This window comes from Mastomys coucha, unplaced genomic scaffold (assembly GCF_008632895.1).
Source record: "Mastomys coucha isolate ucsf_1 unplaced genomic scaffold, UCSF_Mcou_1 pScaffold17, whole genome shotgun sequence".
NCBI classification, from domain to species: Eukaryota; Metazoa; Chordata; class Mammalia; order Rodentia; family Muridae; genus Mastomys; species Mastomys coucha.
Genome location: NW_022196899.1, coordinates 34,446,960 through 34,467,966, shown reverse-complemented (window position 1 = coordinate 34,467,966; position 21,007 = coordinate 34,446,960). Strand labels below are relative to the sequence as shown.

General features: G+C 38.0%; 1 protein-coding gene across 2 annotated transcripts in view; it reads right to left on the bottom strand.

Annotated features, from left to right (window-relative positions):
- Nucleotides 1–21,007, bottom strand: part of Hspa4l (heat shock protein family A (Hsp70) member 4 like) — a 47,886-nt gene that overhangs the window by 13,019 nt on the left and 13,860 nt on the right. For both annotated transcript variants that reach the window (XM_031376680.1, XM_031376681.1), the window contains exons 5-14: nt 18,939–19,061; nt 15,695–15,794; nt 15,242–15,375; nt 11,507–11,751; nt 11,283–11,359; nt 10,429–10,580; nt 9,767–9,873; nt 8,124–8,257; nt 6,318–6,514; nt 1,348–1,446 (exon numbers count right to left, since the gene is read on the bottom strand). In XM_031376680.1, coding sequence (XP_031232540.1) covers nt 1,348–1,446; nt 6,318–6,514; nt 8,124–8,257; nt 9,767–9,873; nt 10,429–10,580; nt 11,283–11,359; nt 11,507–11,751; nt 15,242–15,375; nt 15,695–15,794; nt 18,939–19,061 — 1,368 coding nt within the window. The remainder of the gene's footprint in view (nt 1–1,347; nt 1,447–6,317; nt 6,515–8,123; nt 8,258–9,766; nt 9,874–10,428; nt 10,581–11,282; nt 11,360–11,506; nt 11,752–15,241; nt 15,376–15,694; nt 15,795–18,938; nt 19,062–21,007) is intronic.

Below are 21,007 nucleotides of genomic sequence, written 5' to 3'. Positions count from 1 at the left end.
ACTCACATTCAAATAGTTTTAGCTGAGTGTGGTGTCACATGCCATTAATTCCAAAACTCTGGAAGCAGAGGCAGGCAGAGCTCTGTGAGTTTAAGGTCAGCCTGCCTGGACTACATAATGAATTTTAGGCTAGCCTGGGCTACATAGTGAGACCTGGCTTTCTATTCCCTAAAGATTTTTTCAGTAGACCAAGCTTTGATTTTTTTTTTAAAGATTTATTTACTATTATATGTAAGTACACTGTAGCTGTCTTCAGACACTCCAGAAGAGGGCATCAGATCTCATTAGGGGTGGTTGTGAGCCACCATGTGGTTGCTGGGATTTGAACTCAGGACCTTTGGAAGAGTAGTCAATGCTCTTACCTGCTGAGCCATCAGCATATTTATTTTGCTTTCTGACTCTGTGCTTATTCAGTCAATACTTTCACAAGGATTCCTGTTACTCTCTAAGAAAGCCTGCTTGATCCTGTCCCAGACACACCTGGCACACACGGACCCACCATAGGCGCTGCTGACATACTTCTTTATCTTAGCTGATCTCCTAAGGCCTTTGGGTCTCACAGCAGGAGCCCTCGCAGTCTGCCTGGGCACACACCACATGTGGATTAGGTGCTTTCCCAACCTTCTTGGTGTAAAGGTAAACAATCCTGTTGCCAGGAGTTCGAGACAGCCTAGTTTTGTTAGAGGCTGTACTGTAGGAAAGCTTACGATGGCAAGACAAATGTCTAAGTGCCTCTAAGCACTGTCCCTGGAAGAGGAAGAATTATTTTTTAAAAAAGAAAAATATGATGTGACTGAAATGCCAAGCAGAACATTACACATTACACATGTCTTCATTTGGAATTGTTCTGTTTCTCCATTTCTCCAAGACTGTGTAATTTCTAGTTTAAAAAAATGTGATTAAAACACCTTTTTCCCTGTCAAAAAATAATTTTACTTTTAATGTTATGTCTTGCTCTTTTAAAATCTTTTAAGTAAAACTTTGAAATGTACGTATTTTGGTGGTAGGCTTTCTGTGCTTCTTCTTAGCACTGCAGTTTGTTGGTTGGTTGGTGTGTTTGTTTATTTTGGCACTGCAGTTTAAATTACTATGTACATTGAAAAGCAGGCACATACAGTAAACAGATTAGTTATTGCATCCGTCCACCACATCTCAGCAGGATATAGTAGGCAGTACAGGGTCTGTGACCCAACTACTTGTGAGCTGAGGGGGAAGCACCACAAGTGTGTGCCAGGCCTGCACTACGCACAGGAGACCTTGTCTAAAGCAGACACAGCCAAACAAGCAGAAGAAAATGCAGTCCTAACAAAGGTCCAAATCCACACGCACACAGTGAGGAAAGCAAACCTTGGCTTTGGCTCCGGTGTGGTCAATCTCTTCCTCTGGGGTATGCTCAGCATGACATTTCTGATGACCTCCTTCTTCTTGGTCAACCTGCATTTTGTCCTGGCAAGAAAATATATTAATGGATAGTACACAGTTTTCCTTTTCTGGCAAAAAGCACAGCCCTATTCCTGTGTTGAGATGTGTGCATACACTGAAGCAGTTCACTTTTAAATGACAGTAGCAACAAACAGATTGACAAGTATAAATGAAAAGATCAGTTTGAAGCTATGTAAACAGACCTTTTCATTCATCTTTTTTTGGTCAACATTTGCAAAATATATAGACAACTATTCTCAAATTCATAAATCAGTATTATCAAACTTAAGTTTTAAAAAAGGAGAATATTCAAATTGACATGAAAATGTTGTGGACACCTTAGTTAGATAGAAACACAATGAAAAAGATGAGACTCATAATCACAAAATCCAGTTACATACTTTTAAATTTATTTTTTATTGAAAATAATTTTTTTCATACCATATATTCTGATCACAGTGTCTCCTCCCTCATCTCCTCTCCCCTTCTAACTTCATGCCTTCTTTCTGTTACATATTTTCAAATGTAGCAAAATACTGAAGTTAATCAAAACTTAAATGCGAAGTATTGGAATATAAACTCATAGACCCCCAAATAAGCTGTTTATTTGGCAATCTTAAACAATACATACATCTTTCTAATCACATTTATATTGTAATTCTTACTATATCTCAGAACCCTAGAGACAACACAGGTACCCAAAACTACAGAGGTCACTACAGCTGCCCAGACCCTAGCAGAGAAACCCTACTGGATCTGAAGACTCTCACTAGTCACTAGAACTATGGGACATTCAGGCCAGAAGACCAGAGAGGAATAAGAAATCAAGAGGAAAATAGCCAAAACTCATCCATCCAACAAAGATAAACTCAGAAAGTGGCACAAAAACCCAGATGCCTAGAGGCCAATTAAGAACGCAATCAACAAAAGCCAGGGCAAATGTGGTGCCAGCAGGGCTCAGCTACCCCACAACTGTCAAGCCCTGCATATCACAACACACCTCAAGCACAAGAAAATGACCTTAAAACCAATCTCATGAAGATGATAGAGGTCCTTAAAAAGGAAATGAATACATTCTTTGAAGAAATCCAGGAAAACACAAGAAGGTGAAGGAAACAAAATTGTTCAAGTCCCAAAAATATAAATAGAAGCAATAAAGAAAACACAAACTGAGGGAATCCTGGAGATGGAAAATCTAGGTAATTGAACAGGAACTAAACATACAAGCATCACAAACAGAATATAAGAGATGAAAGGGAGAATCTCGGGTACAGAGGATGCATACAATAGAAGAAATTGATTCACTGGTCAAAGACAATGTTAAATCTAAAAATTTCCTTACATAAAACGTGTCAGAAGGCCAAATCTAAGAATAATAGAAATAGAAGAAGATGATTCACAGGCACAAGGCCCAGAAAATATTTTTAACAAAATCATAGAAGAAAAAAAGTTATTTTCCTAACCAAAACAAAAGAGATGCCAGGGCTGGTGAGGTGGCTCAGTGGTTAAGAGCACCAATCTTCTGGAAGTCATGAGTTCAAATCCCAGCAACAACATGGTGGCTCACAACCACCCATAATGAGATCTGACACCCTCTTCTACAGTGTACTTATGTATAATAATAAATAAACCTTTGGGCCTGAGCGAGAGGAGTTGACTGGAGGGAGCGGGGTTGATCCAGTGAGCAGAGGCCCTAAAATTTAATTCCCAACAACCAGATGAAAGCTCACAACCATCTGTACAGCTACAGTGTACTCATATACATAAAATAATTTTTTTAAAAAGAAAGATGCATATAAAGGTAAAAAGAACATATAGAACACCAAATCGACTGAAAGTCTTCTCACCATATAATAATCAAAACATTAAATGTACAGAACAAAGAAAGAATACTAAAAGCGTCAAGGGAAAGAGGCCAAGGAACATAAAAAGCAGACCTGCTAGAATTACACTCAACTTCTCAACAGAGAACAATCAAACTCAGAGCTGAAATCTGTAAAATAGGAACAAAGAAACCAATACAAAGAATCAATGAAACAAAGAGTTGGTTCTTTGAGAAAATCAACAAGATAGACAAACCCTTAGCCAAACTAATTAAAAAGTAGACAGACAGTACCCAAATTAACAAAATTAGAAATGAAAAGGGAGAAATAACAACAGACACTGAGGAAATTTAAAGAATTTCTAGGTCTTACTTCAAAAGCCTGTACTCTACAAAATTGTAAAATCTAAATGAAATGGATCATCTTTCTAGACAGATACCACTTACCAAAGTTAAATCAAGAACAGATAAATAATTTAAATAGACGTTTAACAACTAAAAAATTAGAAGCAGTCATTAAAATCTTCCAACTAAAGATTGCCCAGGGCCAGATGGTGTTAGAGCAGAATTCTACCAGACTTTCAAAGAGATAATACCAATACTCTTAAATTATTCCACAAAATAGAAACAGAAAGAACATTGCTAAATTCATTTTATGAAGCCACAGTTACCCTGATACCAAAACCATACAAAGACTCAACCTCTATGACAAGAACTTCAAGTCTTTGAAGAAAGAAATTGAAGAAGACCTCAGAAGATGGAAAGCTCTCCCATGCTCATGAATCTGTAGAATTAACAGTAAACATGGCCATCTTTCCTAAAGCACTCTACAGATTCAATGCAATTCCCATCAAAATTCCAACTCAATTCTTTACAGACCTTGAAAGAATAATATCCAATTTCCTATGGAAAAACAAAAGGCCCAGGATACCTAAAACATTCCTGTATAATAAAAGAACTTTTGGAGATACCAACCACCATCTCTGATTTCCTTTATCACATGGTATTGGCATAAAAACAGAGGTTGATAAATGGAATCAAATCAAAGACCAGGACATAAATCTACACATTATGGATACCTGGGTTTTTGATAAAGAAGTCATAAACACACACACACACACACACACACACACACACACACACACACAGAAATCATCTTCAACCAATGGTGCTAGTCTAACTAGATATAGGCTTTTAAGAATCCAAATAGAACCATATCTGTCATCCTGCAAAAACTCAAGTTCAAGTGGGTCTAAGATCTCAACATAAAACCAGATACACTGAATCTGGTTAAAAACAAAAAGGAGTGGGGAACAGTCTTGCATTGGTGTTCAAGGGAGGGACTTGGAGGTGATGGAGAAAAATTGCAGTTGAAACATAATATATGAGAGAAGAATACATTTTTTAAAATTACTAGGAGAAATACCAAGGACCATAATTCAAGCATTTTTAAGCTAATAGAATAGCTTTTATCAAGATAAATATAGTTCTTGCTAAATGAAATATCCAACTTCCCAAAAGGGGAAATTTGTCTTGTAATAAGATAACCAGTCCTCCATTTGAAATGCGGTCTTCCTAATGTACCTCAGGCTTCAGAGTAGCTGATACTCTGGAGGTCTTCCCTACTTATTTTAAGGGTCTGGATGTTTTGCCTGCATGTGTACCACTTGTGTGCCTGGTACCTGAGCAAGCCGTACAAGCCAGGAAAGGGTGTGAGATCTGGAAGTGGAGTTGGAGGCAGGTGTGAGATGCTATGTGTGGGGGAAGTAAGCCTGGGTCTGCCGGAGGAGCAGCTGGTGCTTACCCACTGAGCTCTCCCATCTCTCTCCATTCCCACAACAACTGTCTGCCTGTCTCTGTCTGTCTGTGTATGTGTGTGTGGTGTTTGTGCATGTACATGCTCAGAGAGGCAGAGTTAAAGGCCAGCCTGACTGACAGAGTGGGTGCCAGGTCAGCCAGGGCTACACAGTATGACCTGTTTTGAAAATAAAACAAAACAAACAAAAAAAACCCCAAAACCAAAAATACTTTATAAATGCAATTGACAATAACATACAAATTGTATATATAAAAAGGTAAACATTTTCTTCAAGTGAATAAATGAAGCTCTCTGGAGCTGGGCACAAGGGCAGAGGTGCACACCTGTAATCCCAGCTGTCTAAAGATGGAAGCAAGAGGATCTAAAGATTTCCCCTTTTGGGAAGTTGGATATTTCATTTAGCAAGAACTATATTTATCTTGATAAAAGCTATTCTATTAGATTAAAAATGCTTGAGTTTGGCCTCAACTACATAGAGGTTTGAGAACAGCATGGGTAGCAGGTGGCCCTGTCTCGACAGTTCCCTATAGTACTCCTTCCTCTGCAGTATCAGCAGTAAATTTAGTACTCATAAATCTGCCTTTGAATGTCACCGGACACTTAGCATATCCCTTTGTTGAACTGTCACAAATACCCTATAACTAAACCCTGAAAAGAAATGTATAAGAAACTAGTTAAGAAGCATGTCTTTGCCGGGCAGTGGTGGCGCACGCCTTTAATCCCAGCACTTGGGAGGCAGAGGCAGGCAGATTTCTGAGTTCGAGGCCAGCCTGGTCTACAGAGTGAGTTCCAGGACAGCCAGGGCTACACAGAGAAACCCTGTCTCGAAAAACCAAAAAAAAAAAAAAAAAAAAAAAAAAAAAAAGAAGCATGTCTTTAATCCCAGAATGCCAGGAGGCAGCGGCACATGGATACCTATGAGTTTGAAGCCACCTGGTATACATAGTGTGATCCTATCTAAAAAGAACATCCAAGTTGTTTTATCTAGTTATAAATAAAATACACACTTTAAAACCTTTAAGCAATGAATGGATTTTAAACTCACATGTTCCATATAAGCTATTAAAGATGCCTTGCCCCCTCAGAAATGCATTACAATATAGACAGTACAGACTATACTAACATTAAAAGTCTTCCTTAGTATGGTTATAAAGATGAGGCCCTACAGAAGAAACCCCAAGGCTAACCCTTGGGAATTAAGGTGCTGTCAAGATCCCTGGTAAGAGGACCCCAACAGACATGGTTTCTACCTACCACATCCTCTTTGCCTTCATTCTTAGGAGCTTCTGTTTCCATAGGGGCTTCATTATGGTCACCTTCCAGATTCTGCTTCTCAATCACTGATGCACTGGCCACACTGAAGATTCCATGGATGTTAATACGAACTTTAACTTTTACTTTAGAACTATCACCATCAGACTGAGGGAAAACATTCTGAATAGTGAAGTTTCCTTAAAGAAAAAAAGCTTTGATCAGTATATGAACCTTAGATTAAACTCATTAAAGGCTTTAGAAACTTAATCATCATCTTTAAGATATATGCAAAAAATATGATTCAGTTCTGGATGACTGCCATGCTTTGCTCAGATCATCCTATTTATAGCATTTTCAAGCTGCTGTTAAGATTTATATATTAGTTTGCTAGGAAAATGTTATTTTGATGTTATTTATATATTTATCATGTGACTATGCACAGATATAAATGCCACTATCAAGTGTGGGGATCAGAGGACAACTTTCAGGAGTTGCTTCTCTTTTTCTACTAAGGCAGTCATCTGGGAGATTGAACTCAGGTCTTCAGGCTTGGTGACAAATGCCTTAATCCTACATCTTGCCAAACAAAGAACTGGGATTTTAAACTAGGGAAAATTTGATACAAAAGCTAATAAATGACTTAGATTAACTTATAATTAAAAGCCAAAACAATAAAGTCTATTTTCTGAATTTGAAAACCATACACATACACATAATTTTCCTATGATCCTTCAAGTCTGGCTTGTATTTTTACAAGTTGGGTTGTACCCCCAATACTCACTCTAATCATGCCTCACAAAATATCTCACATGGTGATGGTATTTAGTGATAGTAGATAGTAGATGGCTTTCTGGGTTTTCTGTTTGTTTGTTTTTAAGAGGATATTAAATTGAAGATTGGTTTCTTTATCAGCAGGAGATATTTAGGAAAGAGAAGCATGTGACAAGAGAGAATACCATCTACAGAGCAAGGAAAGGGACCTAAGTGGATCCCTCCTTTGGAGCCCTATAGGAAACACGCTTTCTATAGCTCAGCTCAGAACTCTAGCTCCCAATGATGACACTAAATTGCTGCTGCAAAGCCATCTAGCTGTAGACTTGTAGCAGCCATCAAAACCAGCATAACCTGCACTAACTTCCACTGCATTCTAATGTGCTTTCTCATTTTCAGCCTATCAATACAGAAATAGATTAAAATTTTATTTTAAATATTATAACATGTTTTATATAGCCTCACTTAAAAATAAACATAAAATGGACATCACATTTCCCTATTTGCTCTTTCATATCACCCCACAATACAGTTTCATGCAGTCATGTTAATAACACAATACAATTTGACTAAAAGTGTTTTTCATTAAACAACCTTGACCAAATCTTTCAGGCCAATGAGAGCACTTAGAATACAGGGTTAAGGAGAACAGAAGGATAGCTGCTTGGGAAGAGGATGAGGGGTGGTAGAAAGAGAGCAAGAGCGGATGATGGGAGTATGACCACAGCACCCTGCACGCACACGAGTGTATGCAAACACACACACACACACACACACCTCTGAATAAAAATGTCACAATGAATCCTGTCATCTTGTACAATGAATGTAGTGCACTAACAAAAATACAGATGTCAAAACAAATGAGGACAATCCAAACATGCTATTTTCTAGATATAAACTAAGCATAAAAAGTTCACAGCTATAAAAAGTACAGACTTCCTTAAAATACAAGGCTAATTTAAATGGAATGTTAATTTTTGCTTACTTCAGTCTATATATGTAAAGGTTAAACACTAAATTCTGTTGTTGTCTTACCAATTCTTGGATCAGGATAAGGCACTTCATGCAGATTAGTATAAAAGGCTTCTAGCTCGAACGGCTCCTTCTTGTGGAAGGTTATGACCTTTGAGAACGGGGCTGGGTGGTTCTTGGAGAAGACTTCACACTCTCTACAGCACAGGGGAAAGATCACTTAATCAACAGCTGCAGGAACCAAGTCAGAACACACTTCACCCTCAGTGCATGAGCAGCGATTGCAAAAAAATGAACAAACGTAAGAAAAAACAGCTACAGACTTTTCTATTTTCAACAAGTTGACAATTTAAGGCTTTCTGAATGTCTAATGTAACTGATCACTGTACACTAAGAGAAAAAATTACCAGGGAATATGCATATTGTGAGGTCGTATGTAGGAAGGGCCAGGCCCTGCCTTATTAACTCTCAAACACTTGCCATACACAGCCCTTTGAATTATAGCCCCCATTAAGTACATTTATTTGGAAATAAATTTAAATTTAAATTTACAAAAGGGTACAGACACAAGAAAGGACAGAGTGTCAGTGTATCAGTCACAAAGCCTTGCTTGCTCCTGCCCTTTACCCTATTTGCCTTGTCATTTTAATGCACATAGTCGATCTGTGCATTCTTTACTAAACAAATTGAACGTGATACAATATGTTACTATTTCAAATACATCAGTGTGCACTTCCTAAAGGGAAAGTGTCTGTGTGTTCCAATTGTTCAGCTTATGCCTGCTCATAGTCTTTTCATCCTTGTAGAACAGGAAAATTTAAATTTGCAGTGATCTCTATTACTTAGAATGTAACAGGAATGTTTATGGCTATTGATTATGGCTATTTATTATGTAACATCATTGTATTACCTCAGTCACAAAGGATTTAAGATACACATACAAACTTTTCTTCCTAGTTTCAGGTGCTTACTAATATTTTCTTCCGTCTTACTATATTCACTGCCACACATGCTTTCTAGTTTAGTTCTCTTATATTTGGAAATGTTTTCTTACTTATACATTTAACTGAAACAGAACAGTTCTTGGCTTAGTCTGAGATTAAACTGAGTTATCCATAGGCTCTGAAATGCATTCATATAGAACTGTGTCTTAGTTGGGGTTTCTATTGCTGCAATAAAACACTATGGCCAAAAAGCAAATTGAGGAAGAAAGGGTTTTATTCAGCTTACACTTCTACCTCACAGTTTATCATCAAAGGAAGGCAGGACCTTCCTAATGCTGCGACCTTTTAATACAGTTCCTCATGTTGTGGTGACTCCAACCATAAAATTATTTTCAGTGTGACTTCATAACTGTAATTTTGCTACTGTTATTAATCACAATGTAAATACCTACTTCTCTGATGTTTAAGTGCCTCCTGCGAAAGGGTCATTTGGCTACCAAAGGGACCTTGACCAGTAGTAGGTTGAGAACCTCTGCTCTGCAGGTTGGCCCACAGCTTGATCTTATGGAGGCATTTTTTCAACGGAGGTTAATGTGAATATGCTCATCATGACTTGCAAATGTCATGTCTCTTTTCTCTAGTACTATTTTAGTGTATTTAACAGAATTTTAAGAAGCATACATTCCTATAATTTAGAAAAAGCAGATCTGTTTGGCTAAAGATTTATGGTAAAATATAATGAAAAATGTAAAAATAACTTACCCAGTCCCTTCTTCAAAAGAAGTCTTCCACCTTAATGTGACTGAGTAGGGAACAAGGTCTGTTATGGAAAATTCACGTACTTTAAATGCTGGTGAGAGAATCGCACACTGAAAGTAAGAAATGCACTTAAATGAGCAAGTACAATTCATATTCTAGGGAAACAATAATTAAATTGATTAGAAATGTCTTTACAGTAAAAATTGTTAAGATTTTAAATTTTGCTACATTTTGATAATGACAAATGAAACTTTAAAAGAGCCCAAGTATTTTACGTAATTTTACAAAAAAACTAATCTAAAAACAGCTTTAAATTTCCAAAGAACTATAACATATGAACATAATCTCAAGAATTCAGTTTTCATAAAATGACAGTTTAAAAATATAAGCTGAACCAGGCATGATGGTGCATGCCTTTAATCCTAGCATTTGAAAAGACAAAGGCAAGTACATATATACACATACACATACACACAGTGTTGTGTGTGATGGGGGAAGGGAGAAAGGGAGAGATACAGATTGACAGAGACAGACTGACAGACAGACAGACTTGCCAAGAATAACTTCAATTTACTTTTAGCCTATTGATGGGGTGATTAGAATAGATAAATGCTTCTTTAGAGTTGCCATAGACACTGTCCAAACTACAAACAAAGCAGCCGTACCTGCAATGCACATCCTCGGGCAACGGCTTCATCGGCGTTTAGGGTGGTACTGATGTCTTTCAGAAAGAACCTAGTGACCTGCTCTTTGACTGCAGGAATCCGCGTGGCCCCTCCCACAATTTCTATGCTGTTTATGTCTTCACGTTGTAAGTCTGGAAGTAAAATGTTTTTCCGTGAAAGAATGAGAAGTATTAAAAAATTTGTGCACACTAGTTCATTCAAATAAAAGTAATTATGAAACAGGAAATCATAGCATTGTGTGAGACTACTACTGTGGTCCAGACGGCAGTGACAACAGGGACAGAACAATCTCCTAAGGAGCTCTAAAGCCCTCCAGAGTTTCTCACCTTCCTAACTTTCACAATTTGGCCTTATTAAAGCTATTTTTAAAGTTATCTTCAAGATAGCAATTATGTCCTTATTTCTGGTTTAATCTCCTACCAAAATCTTTCTTTTTAAAGATTTTATTTTATTTAGTTTATGTATATGAATACACTGTAGCTGTTTTCAGACACACCAGAAGAGTGCATCGGATCCCATCAGAGATGGTTGTGAGCCACCATGTGGTTGCTGGAATTTGGACTCAAGACCTCTAGACCAGTCGGTTCTCTTAACCACTGAACCATCTCTCCAGACCCTCCTACCAAAATCTGATGAAATTACATAAAAAAAACCCCAAAATACAGTTGGAAGGTTTATATGATGTAAACAATATAACAAGCAAGGAAAAATGCTCAGGAAGCTAAACTTTTTGTGTCCTGTTCTATGAATGAATGAGTTGTAATTTCTTTCCAAAGTGAAAAATACAAAACAAAGCAAAACAAAACAAAAAGAAAGTTGTCACTTCCACTTACTAGCTTGATCCATTACTGCTTTTAAAGGTGGTTCAACTCTGGCCAAGAGGGAAGCACATAACTGCTCAAACTGAGCCCTGTGAGAAAATGAAATAACAATCATTATTTTGTAGAAGGAAAGCTGAGCATACTCTCTAAAGCAACCAGAACTTAGGGAAAACCCCCTAACATGACTCAAACAGAAAATCAACAAGCACTCTTCCACTGAAAGCACATGATAGTACCTGTTCATCTTACTAGAAACATCAAGGTCATTCATGAAACACTCGATGTTTAAGGGAAGATCTGACGCATTTGCACTCATCAGCTTCTTTAGTTTTTCACACTCCTGATACAGCCGCAACAAGGCCCGAGAATTCTCTTTGACATTTATCTTATATTTGGTCTTGAATTCATCACAGAAGTAGTCTACTAAAGCCTCATCAAAGTTCCTGCCACCCAGATATGGGTCAAAGGTAGTAGCCAATACCTGTTTAAATGAAAGAAATAGCTAAGTTTTCTGAAGTACAGTGTCTTCTCATTATTTTCCTATTGCCATGACCAAATACCATGAGCACGGCACTATCCAAAGGACAACTTTAACTTGAGGCTCACAGTTTCCGAGGGTGAGCCCATGACCATCAAGGCAGGAAATATGGCAGCAGGCTTGCAGAGACAGTGCTACAGAAGAAGCTAAGGACTTTTATGTTGAGACACAACCACACGGCAGAGAGAGCTAACAGTAACATACCCCTAACAAGGCCATACCACCTTATCCTTTCCAAGCAGATCCACCAGCTGAGGACCATTTATTTAAACACAGGAGCCTTTGAGGGCTAGTCTCATTCAAACTACCACACTCCATTTCCTGGCCCTTATAGGCTTATGGCCATATCATAATGCAAAATGCATTAAATCGAACATCAAAATTCCCAATTTTTTTTAACATAGTTTAAAAGTCTGAAGTCTCTTCAGAGACTCAAGGCAATCTCTTTAGTGTAACCTCCTGTAAAATGAAAATCAAATAGCAAATTAAATACTTCTAGAAAACAACAGGACAAAATATACTATTACCATTCTAAGAGGTAGACATAGTGAGGATATATTGGACAAAAGCAAGATCAAAACACACCAGGACAATCACCAAATCTGTTCTTGTGTCAAAGCCAGAGATGGCTCCCCGCTTTCAGCTTTGCTGCGCACAACATACTTCTCTTTTTTAGGCTGAATGAGTTCTTTGTGCACTGACACTCAAGTCTTTTGCTCTATATACATATGTCAGTATGGATGTGTGTGTGTAAGTATGTAATTATCAGATTGCATGAAAGCTGGGCCCAACTGGTTCGAATGGAGAGTTTTGAAATATGTATGCATGAATCTGTATATAAATTTATTTGAGTTTAATCCATATTTGCTTGTGTAAAAGTCTTTCTTTCTATGAGTGTGATTCTCTTCTCCTGGTTCAATAGAAATTTAGTGATCCAAACTTCCACCTAGCCTAACAAGCAAGAGGCATCTGGATAAAATGGAAAAGGCTCTAGCAATTAATCCTTTACTTAATACCCCGCTGTTTTATGATGAGGTACTGAATGCAGTTTAGTACCTCAAAGGGCCTTTCTGGCTTCAAAGGGACTCAGACAGCTCAGCTACAGCAGCAAATTATACCATAATAAATAAATAAATAAATAAATAAATAAATAAATAAATAAATAATCTTCGCTGTCCTAAGAACCAAGAATAAGAAAGAAGACCCACGGGGGCTGGCCCCAGCAAGTTCACTCCTGGTACCAAATTCCATCTTACTTACTTCTCTATTCCTGTCATCAAACACTGTTGAATGTAGAAATGTAGGAAATGTTTAATGTAGAAAATGTTTAATTTGGGGCTAGAGCTCATGGCCACCATCTCAAGGACCTTAGCAGCAGGTAGCCAGGAATAGGTAAGAACTTAGATTCTGACTCACAAACAAATATGAAGCAGTGAGAAGAGGCAGAGAAAGGGTGGGGAGAGGGAACACACAAATTGGGAATGACAGGTTTTTGAAACCTCAAAACTCACCCTTAATTGACAAGCCTCTTCCAACAAAGTCACAACTCCTAAGCCTTCCCAAATAGATCCACCAAATGGAGAGCAAGTATTTAAACATATAAGCCTATTGGGAACCACTTGCATTCAAGCCACCACAAACAAAAAAGTAAAAAAATAAAATAAAAAAACAAACAAAAAACTCCCTCTAAAATTGTGAAAGTAAAGGTCAGCCAAAAGACCACCAATCCCTGGATGACAAATGTCTTGTTACATTATCCTTTGTGCCTGGCTCAGTTAGTTCTCTGCTGTTTGCCACCTGCTCTATTGTTACACAGTGCTATGTCACACTAGACATAAGGACATTAATTTACATTCACTGGTTCTCTAATATATGAACCCCAAATGAAATTTAAGAACAAATAGCAGTTCTAAGGGCGTAGACAAGAGCCAAGCATACAAGAAGAGATCAAAGAGTGACTCTACAGAATTATATGTAATCGGTTAATTTCCAGGTTAGTATTTAAGCCCTTTGGTTATAATTTTTTAAAAACCTACTTTACTTTTATAACAAACACATGAGAGTAAAATAACACCCTTCCCAGTAGACTAGAGCTGGCAGCTGGGCAGCTGTCTGTAGGTCAATAAATCAGAGATCTCCAGGATATCTAACCCTTCTCTCTGAGAAAAATGGGGAGAAAAAAGTCATAATCCCATGATTAGGGAGTCACTCCTCTGTAGGCATGGCTCTTCAGTAGTTTCTTCTAGAGGGGACACCACACTAGGATGCAAGTACAAGTGGTGCTATTTTTCCAATAGAGACTCCACGAAGACAGAATATCTACAGGGTCCAGGGCTGCCCAGCATGAAATGCAAAATCATCCTTCCATGTAATGATGCGTGTATTCAAATGAGAATCATGGCCATTGGGCCGCTGCATTTATCAGACTTCAACAAGACTCACAGATGAAAAAGTATAGGTGAATACACATACTTAAAGTTAGCTAGAGAAAGAGAAAAAAAGAAAAAAGAAAAATCCACCTTTGTTACTAAGTTAAAATTCAAGACTAGAGTCTAAGAATTAAGGCAACTTATATAAAACTACCTATAATTTCAACAATGCCGTTTCCCTTCATTTTCTGATTATAAGGATTTTGTTATAGTACTATGAAGGTAGTACCACAAGGTTATGCATACTGAGAGATGACAGACACAAAAACAGCACAGATACATAACACACAGAAACTGACAGATGCCACACATTCCAAGCATCACATATCTACAGAAATTCCAGGGGACTCTCCCACAGGCCTAGCAGCTTACAAATCTCTGGAGCAGCAGGTTGCAGGGATGCAGCCTCTGTGAGTCATTACACTGCTGTGGGCTTTATCGTGGTGCAGCTGCCACTGAGTCACCTATGCTCCTAGAACTCCCTCCTTTGCTCATACTTGAGAAGTGAGTGCTAGGGTTCATTTAAACAAAGAAACAAAGCAGAACCAGCTTCTAGGAGGTTTTCATCAGTAAGAGAACCTAAGGTCAAGGAAAGTTAGGAGGCTTGCTGATGGTCATTCTGTTTGTTGTTGTTGTTGTTGGTGTGTGTGTGTGTATGTATGAATATATATAATGAGATTTATCTTTATGTATGAATGTTTTGTCTGCATGTATGTCTGTGTATCATGTGCATACCTAATGTACTCAGAAATCAGAAGAGGGCATCAGATCTCCTGCAACCAGTTTCTGGTGGTTGTGGACCACCTGTGGGTGCTAGAAACTGAACCTGGGTCCTCTGCAAGAGTAGCAAGTGCTCTTAATTGCTGAGCTATCTCTCTAACCCTGCCTTGATGGTTATGTTTTTAAGAGGCAGAATAAGACTTTCAGCCCAGTTGGTAAGGTCTTTACATACTATGTGCTTTTACTCGTCAAAGTTATAAAAAGAAAGCAACTGAGCTACTTACTTTAAGTTTTCCTTTGTTAAAAGCACAAACAGAGACCTGATAGGCAGAATGTCCCATGTCGATAAATACAACATTCCTTGGCTTCTCATCTAATGAGGGAAGGTCCTGCTTATAAATTCCATATGCCAGTGCAACTGTGTGAGAACAAATATTAGGTTAAATGTTGTACAGCTTTGGAAAACAAGACAAAGAAAAGTCATTTCTACCCTGTACTCTAATATACAGCATGGTAAAATATAGATTCAACCTACATTAACTTTTCATATATTGCTTAGTGTTTTATTTCCCTGACTCATCCGTAAAGAGTTATATTAGTAACCATTCTTCAAGTTCAAATATGAATTCAAACTCTGCCAAAATTCTGATTTCAAAAACAACAAATTATAAATAATACAAGAGTTTTAAAAAGCTGTAGGGAGAAAATGCTAACTTTTTAAGGTAGCCATCACCAACCTGCAGTGGTTTCATTCATCAGCCTCAGACAGTTTAGGCCTGCAACCTGTGCTGCAGCCATCACAGATCTTCTCTCTGCATCGGTGAAAAAGCTCGGGATCTGGTAAGAACAGTCATAAGTTACTGCACCTCAGTGCCATAGACTTAATAGTAACTGTAGGAAAACATGTGACTTTAAATCCATATAAAATGCGAGTGTGGGTTCTTAAATCGAATATTTTCTACACCACACAGATTGGATTTGGAGTGTGAACACAAATGTGGTTAGTATGGCAGGAACACCAGTTCTGTTTGCCTCAAGGAACCAGAGTTAGTCTGTTCACTGTGGTTTAGACTGCTGCCTCTAAGGCTCATGTGCTGCTCCTTCGGTGTGGACCTTGTGGAGGTAGACTCTAGCTAAAGATGCTGAAGTGAACTGAGAGGTATACTCTAGAAAGGAATGATGGACTCCATTTCCTTCTGGATTCTTGTGTGGCAGTCTGATCTTTTCTTCATACATATTCTTGCCAATGATGCTGTAATGTCCTCACTACAGGACAAACTAATAGAATTGTCCATTATTAATATTCATCCTTTAAAACTATGAGCTAAATAAACTAGTTTTGTTACAAATGCAGGCTGTCTCCATTACTTTGATACAGTACTGAAAGCGTGACTATTAAAATCTTAATCCTAGGCATGGTGCACACACCTTTAATCCCAACACTTGGGAAGGAGAGGCAAGGGATCTCTATGAGTTTGAGGCCAGTGACTTTCAGGTCATCTAGGGATACATAGTAAGAACCCATCTCAAAAAATAAGTTAATTTATAAAATAAAAGACTAGTCCATCTTTAATAATGGAAAACTGAAACCCTAAGACTATGCTAAAATGAGATTAGGTATATCTAATATAGTATATCCATACAGTAGAATCCTATGTAGCTAAGTTCAGCTAGATCTTTATTGAAATGAAATAGTATATTATGTTTAAAAAAAGACATGCAGGGGTTGGAGAGATGGCTCATTGGTTAAAAGCACACACTGTTCTTTAAGAGTCCTGTTCTCAGTACTCAGATCAGGTAGAATTTCCTGTAACTCCAGTTCCAAAGAGTCAGAGGCCCTTTTTTAGCCTCTATGGCATGACACACACGGCACACACATAGACAAGCAGGTACACACACATACCCATAAGAAAAGATGCTATGCAGAATGTAATTTCATTTCTGTGATAGAAGATGAAATCCAAGTGTTTAAAATAGTGACATTTCCAATGAGGGAAAATATATATTGTAGTAAGTTTTGAAAAACGTATTTTTTTAAAGATTTATTATATGTAAGTACACTGTAGCTGTCTTCCGACACCAGAGAAGAGGGCATCAGATCTCATTATGGATGGTTGTGAGCCACCATGTGGTTGCTGGTTGAACTCAGGATCTTCGGAAGAGCAGACAGTGCTCTTAACCACTGAGCCATCTCTCCAGCCCCCCAAAAGCCTATTTTATAGCCATCAAAAATATGTGTTTAAACTAAAATGTTAACATCAAGCTTAAAATATGTACTCATTTATGTCAAGATAAATGCTTTGATTTAGCCCAAAATTAAAAAAATAATTATTAAACATATCAATGTACAAAATAGCTCAGTGCCTTGATGACGTCAGGGTGCTGGGATTCTCCATCTAAGTAGCTCACTTTTTCTCCCACTAGGATATGTATGCTGGGGTTGTACAACACCAAAGCATGTGTACAAAGGTCAGAGGACAACCTGTGGAAGCAGCTCTTTCTTCCACTCCACATGGGTCAGAGGCTGAATGCATGGCATCAGGTATGAGTGCCAAGTGCCTTTGCTCACTGAGCCATCCCATTGCCCCAACTTACAAAATTTGTTTGCTGTTTTTTTTTAATTTATTTAGACAGGTTTTTACTATATATGTTGGATATCCTAGAATTCACTATATAGATCAAGCTAGCCTTTAATGCAGAGATTTGCCAGCCTCTGCCTCCTGGGTCTGGGATTAAAGGCACATGACATCATGTTCAGTAAGTTTAAGTTTTAAGTCAGCAGTTTCTATTTTGGTTGTATTGTATTTGATGTATATTTTGTTTGTCCTGGATATTAGTATTCTTCTCCTAAAATACATCTATAAATAAATATGTATGACTCATATAATACTCATGGGATAATTTATAAAACATGTTTTTATAGCTACTAGAGATACAGTAACTCACATATTAGAACTGTCCTCATAATGCTTACAACTATGACAGACATTAGGACATCTGTACCAGTCTTAAACATATTAAAAGTGGTAACATTGCAAGCACAATCTTGGAAATGAATTACCTTCTATTTTTCAATATGAAAACTAGAATGTATCCTTATGGGGGACATCTCTGAGGTTTACTAAATGTTAATATACATAAAACTACTAAAGTCAATGGTAAACATTATTAACTGCTATTTATAAATAGTTACAAAGTAAAATACTAACCTGTAATGTTTCTTTCCCATCAAATTCAAATAATGAGAATATTTGATGGTTAAGTTTACTTAATAGTTCATAATCTTATTTCTTTTTTCTGATATGAAACTCTTTAACTTATTAAGTTAAAACATATAAAAGTAGTGAACATTATTCAATGAGATTTCAAGAGATAAGCTATGGTAGATAAATATTATATTAAGGTCCTTAAAAAAGAATTTAAAAAAAAGGGGGGATGGTGGGGAAAAATATTCTTAAATATCTGTCTTTTTCCTGAGACAGAATATCTGTAACTTCAAATTCCCACCTGTAACTACACATTCCTAACTTTGAATTTTAAATTTTCCCTAAAACATTAATGTATTTAAAGTTGGGAAGTTAAAATCATTTAGAAAGATTATCTTTTTAAAAGTTTTTTTAAAGTTACATCCATTTAGTGTATATCTTCATATAGATTGTGGTGTGTTCACATGTGGGAGGAGGTACTCAGGCAGAGGTTAGAGGACAGCCTCAGGACTTAGGTCTCCTCTTTCACCATACACATTATGGGGATCAAATTCAGTCCTCTGTCTTGGTGGCAAGTGCTTTTGCCTTTTCACTTGTCCCTTAGGAACACACTCACATGTGGCAGTGGCAGCAGCCACAAATATAAAAAAACACACTGGTTTTTACCAAATAAGGCAGCTTTTAACAGAGAAAAGGCAATATAAATTATTTTCTGGCCAAAGGGAGAAATTACAAAGAGAAGCCTTTTTTTATTAGCCAATTCACTGTTGCTCACCGAGATCACACAGTCAGCCACTGGCTTCTTGAGGGCATTTTCTGAAGTCTCTTTAAGCTTAGCCAGCAACATCCCCGTGACTTGCTCAATTGCAAAGGGCCGCTCTTCTTCTAGGTACCGCACCTACAACCAAGATTGACATGCTAAGAGTCGCCCACTCACACAGCATGTGCTCTTAGCATCATCTCTATGTCATGCCACGGTGGAAATGAGTTAGTTCCTTACATACAGTAACCAGCAACACTGAACATGCCTCTCACCTTTAGCTCCACACAAGGTACACTACTTTGAAGGGACCTCTTAGGTTGTCCTTAAAACCATTAACTTTTATCATTCATTTTCCAAGTGTGATATAAATAATGAAGAAAAAAGATAAAATTCTTTTTTTAAAGTTAGTACTCTCCTCAGCTTAAAATTAAAGCTTCAGTCACATATTTTTGAAAACAGGAAATTTAAGGTGCAAGAAAAACAAAGGGAAAAATCCATATTAAGAATATGTATATCGTCTGCATCTGTAGGTGGGAGCCTAGAGCACTTTCTCTGGCTCTTTCCTTCTGTGCATGTTCTCATACAAATAGTCTCTGGTTCACCTGCTTGCCTTGTGGGACTGAGCAACTGCTAGATCCTTGGACTTCCATTCACAGCTGCTGCTGACCACTGTTGGGAATTGGACTACAGACTGGTATCCTGGTCCATTGCACACCATGGTGGACTGGAGGGAAGCTTAGCCTGCTGGAGGTTCAAAGCAGTCCCCTCAAGTTAGTGGAAGTGTTGGTAACAAAAGTCTTAAACAGGACCTTGAGTAGACCTTGGGCACAAGCTCCACAGCCACTCCCACAACACCCAGAGGAAGCTCCACTCCCAGGCGCTCTAACACACCCAGGATCAGAGGTGAGGCCAACACAACATCTGTCCCAGTACTAGGAGTAACTGGGACCAGCAGAACCCAGGCACACAGGAACTCTACCAGCCCAGTGGCTCAGGTTCCTTCTGGTCTGTCTGAGCAGACCTTGGGCGCAAACTCTGCAGCCAATTCCACAACATCCAGAAGAAGCTCCACTCCCAGGCACTCTAACAAGCCCAGGGTCACGGGATTCCAGAATCCCAGGATCCCAGAGACAGCTTGACTCTGAGGAGTTCTGACACAACCAGGATCACAGGAAGGACAGGCTCCAGTCAGATCTAGCAAGGGCAGGTAGCACTAGAGATAACCAGATGGTGCTGGGCAAGCTTAAGAATATAATCAACACAAACCAAGGTTACATGGCATCATCAGAACCCAATACTCCCACCATAGCAAGTCCTGGACACACCATCACACCAGAAAAGCAAGATTCAGATATAAAATCATTTCTCATGATGATGATACAGGACTTTAAGACATAAAGAGCACCCTCAAAGAAATACAGGAGAACATGGGTAAAGAGCTAGAAGCTCTTAAAGAGGAAACAACACAAAAATCCCTTAAAGAACTACAGGAAAACACAAACAGGTGAAGGAAATGAGCAAAACCATCCAGAATCTAAAAATGGAAATAGAAACAATAAAGAAATCAGAAAGAGAGACATCCCTGGAGATAGAAAAACCTAGGAAAGAAATCAGAAGTCAGAGATGCAAGCATCACCAACAGAATACAAGAGATAGAAGAGCGAATCTCAGGGGCAGAAAACACCATAGTAAACATTGACAACAGTCAAAGAAAATGCAAAAAGCAAAAAGCTCCTAACTCAGAACATCCAGGAAATCCAGGACACAATGAGAAGACCAAACCTAAGGAAAATAGGCATAGAAGAGAGTGAAGATTCCCAAGGTAATGGGCCAGTAAATATCTTCAACAAAATTATAGAAGAAAACTTTCCTAACCTAAAGAAAGATTTGCCATGAACATACAAGAAACCTATAGAACTCCAAAATAGACTGGACCAGAAAAGAAATTCCTCCTGTCACATAATAATCAAAGCACCAAATGCACTAAACAAAGAAAGAATTTTAAAGGCAGTGAGGGAAAAATGTCAAGTAACATATAAAGGCAGGCCTATCAGAATTATACCAGACTTCTCACCAGAGAC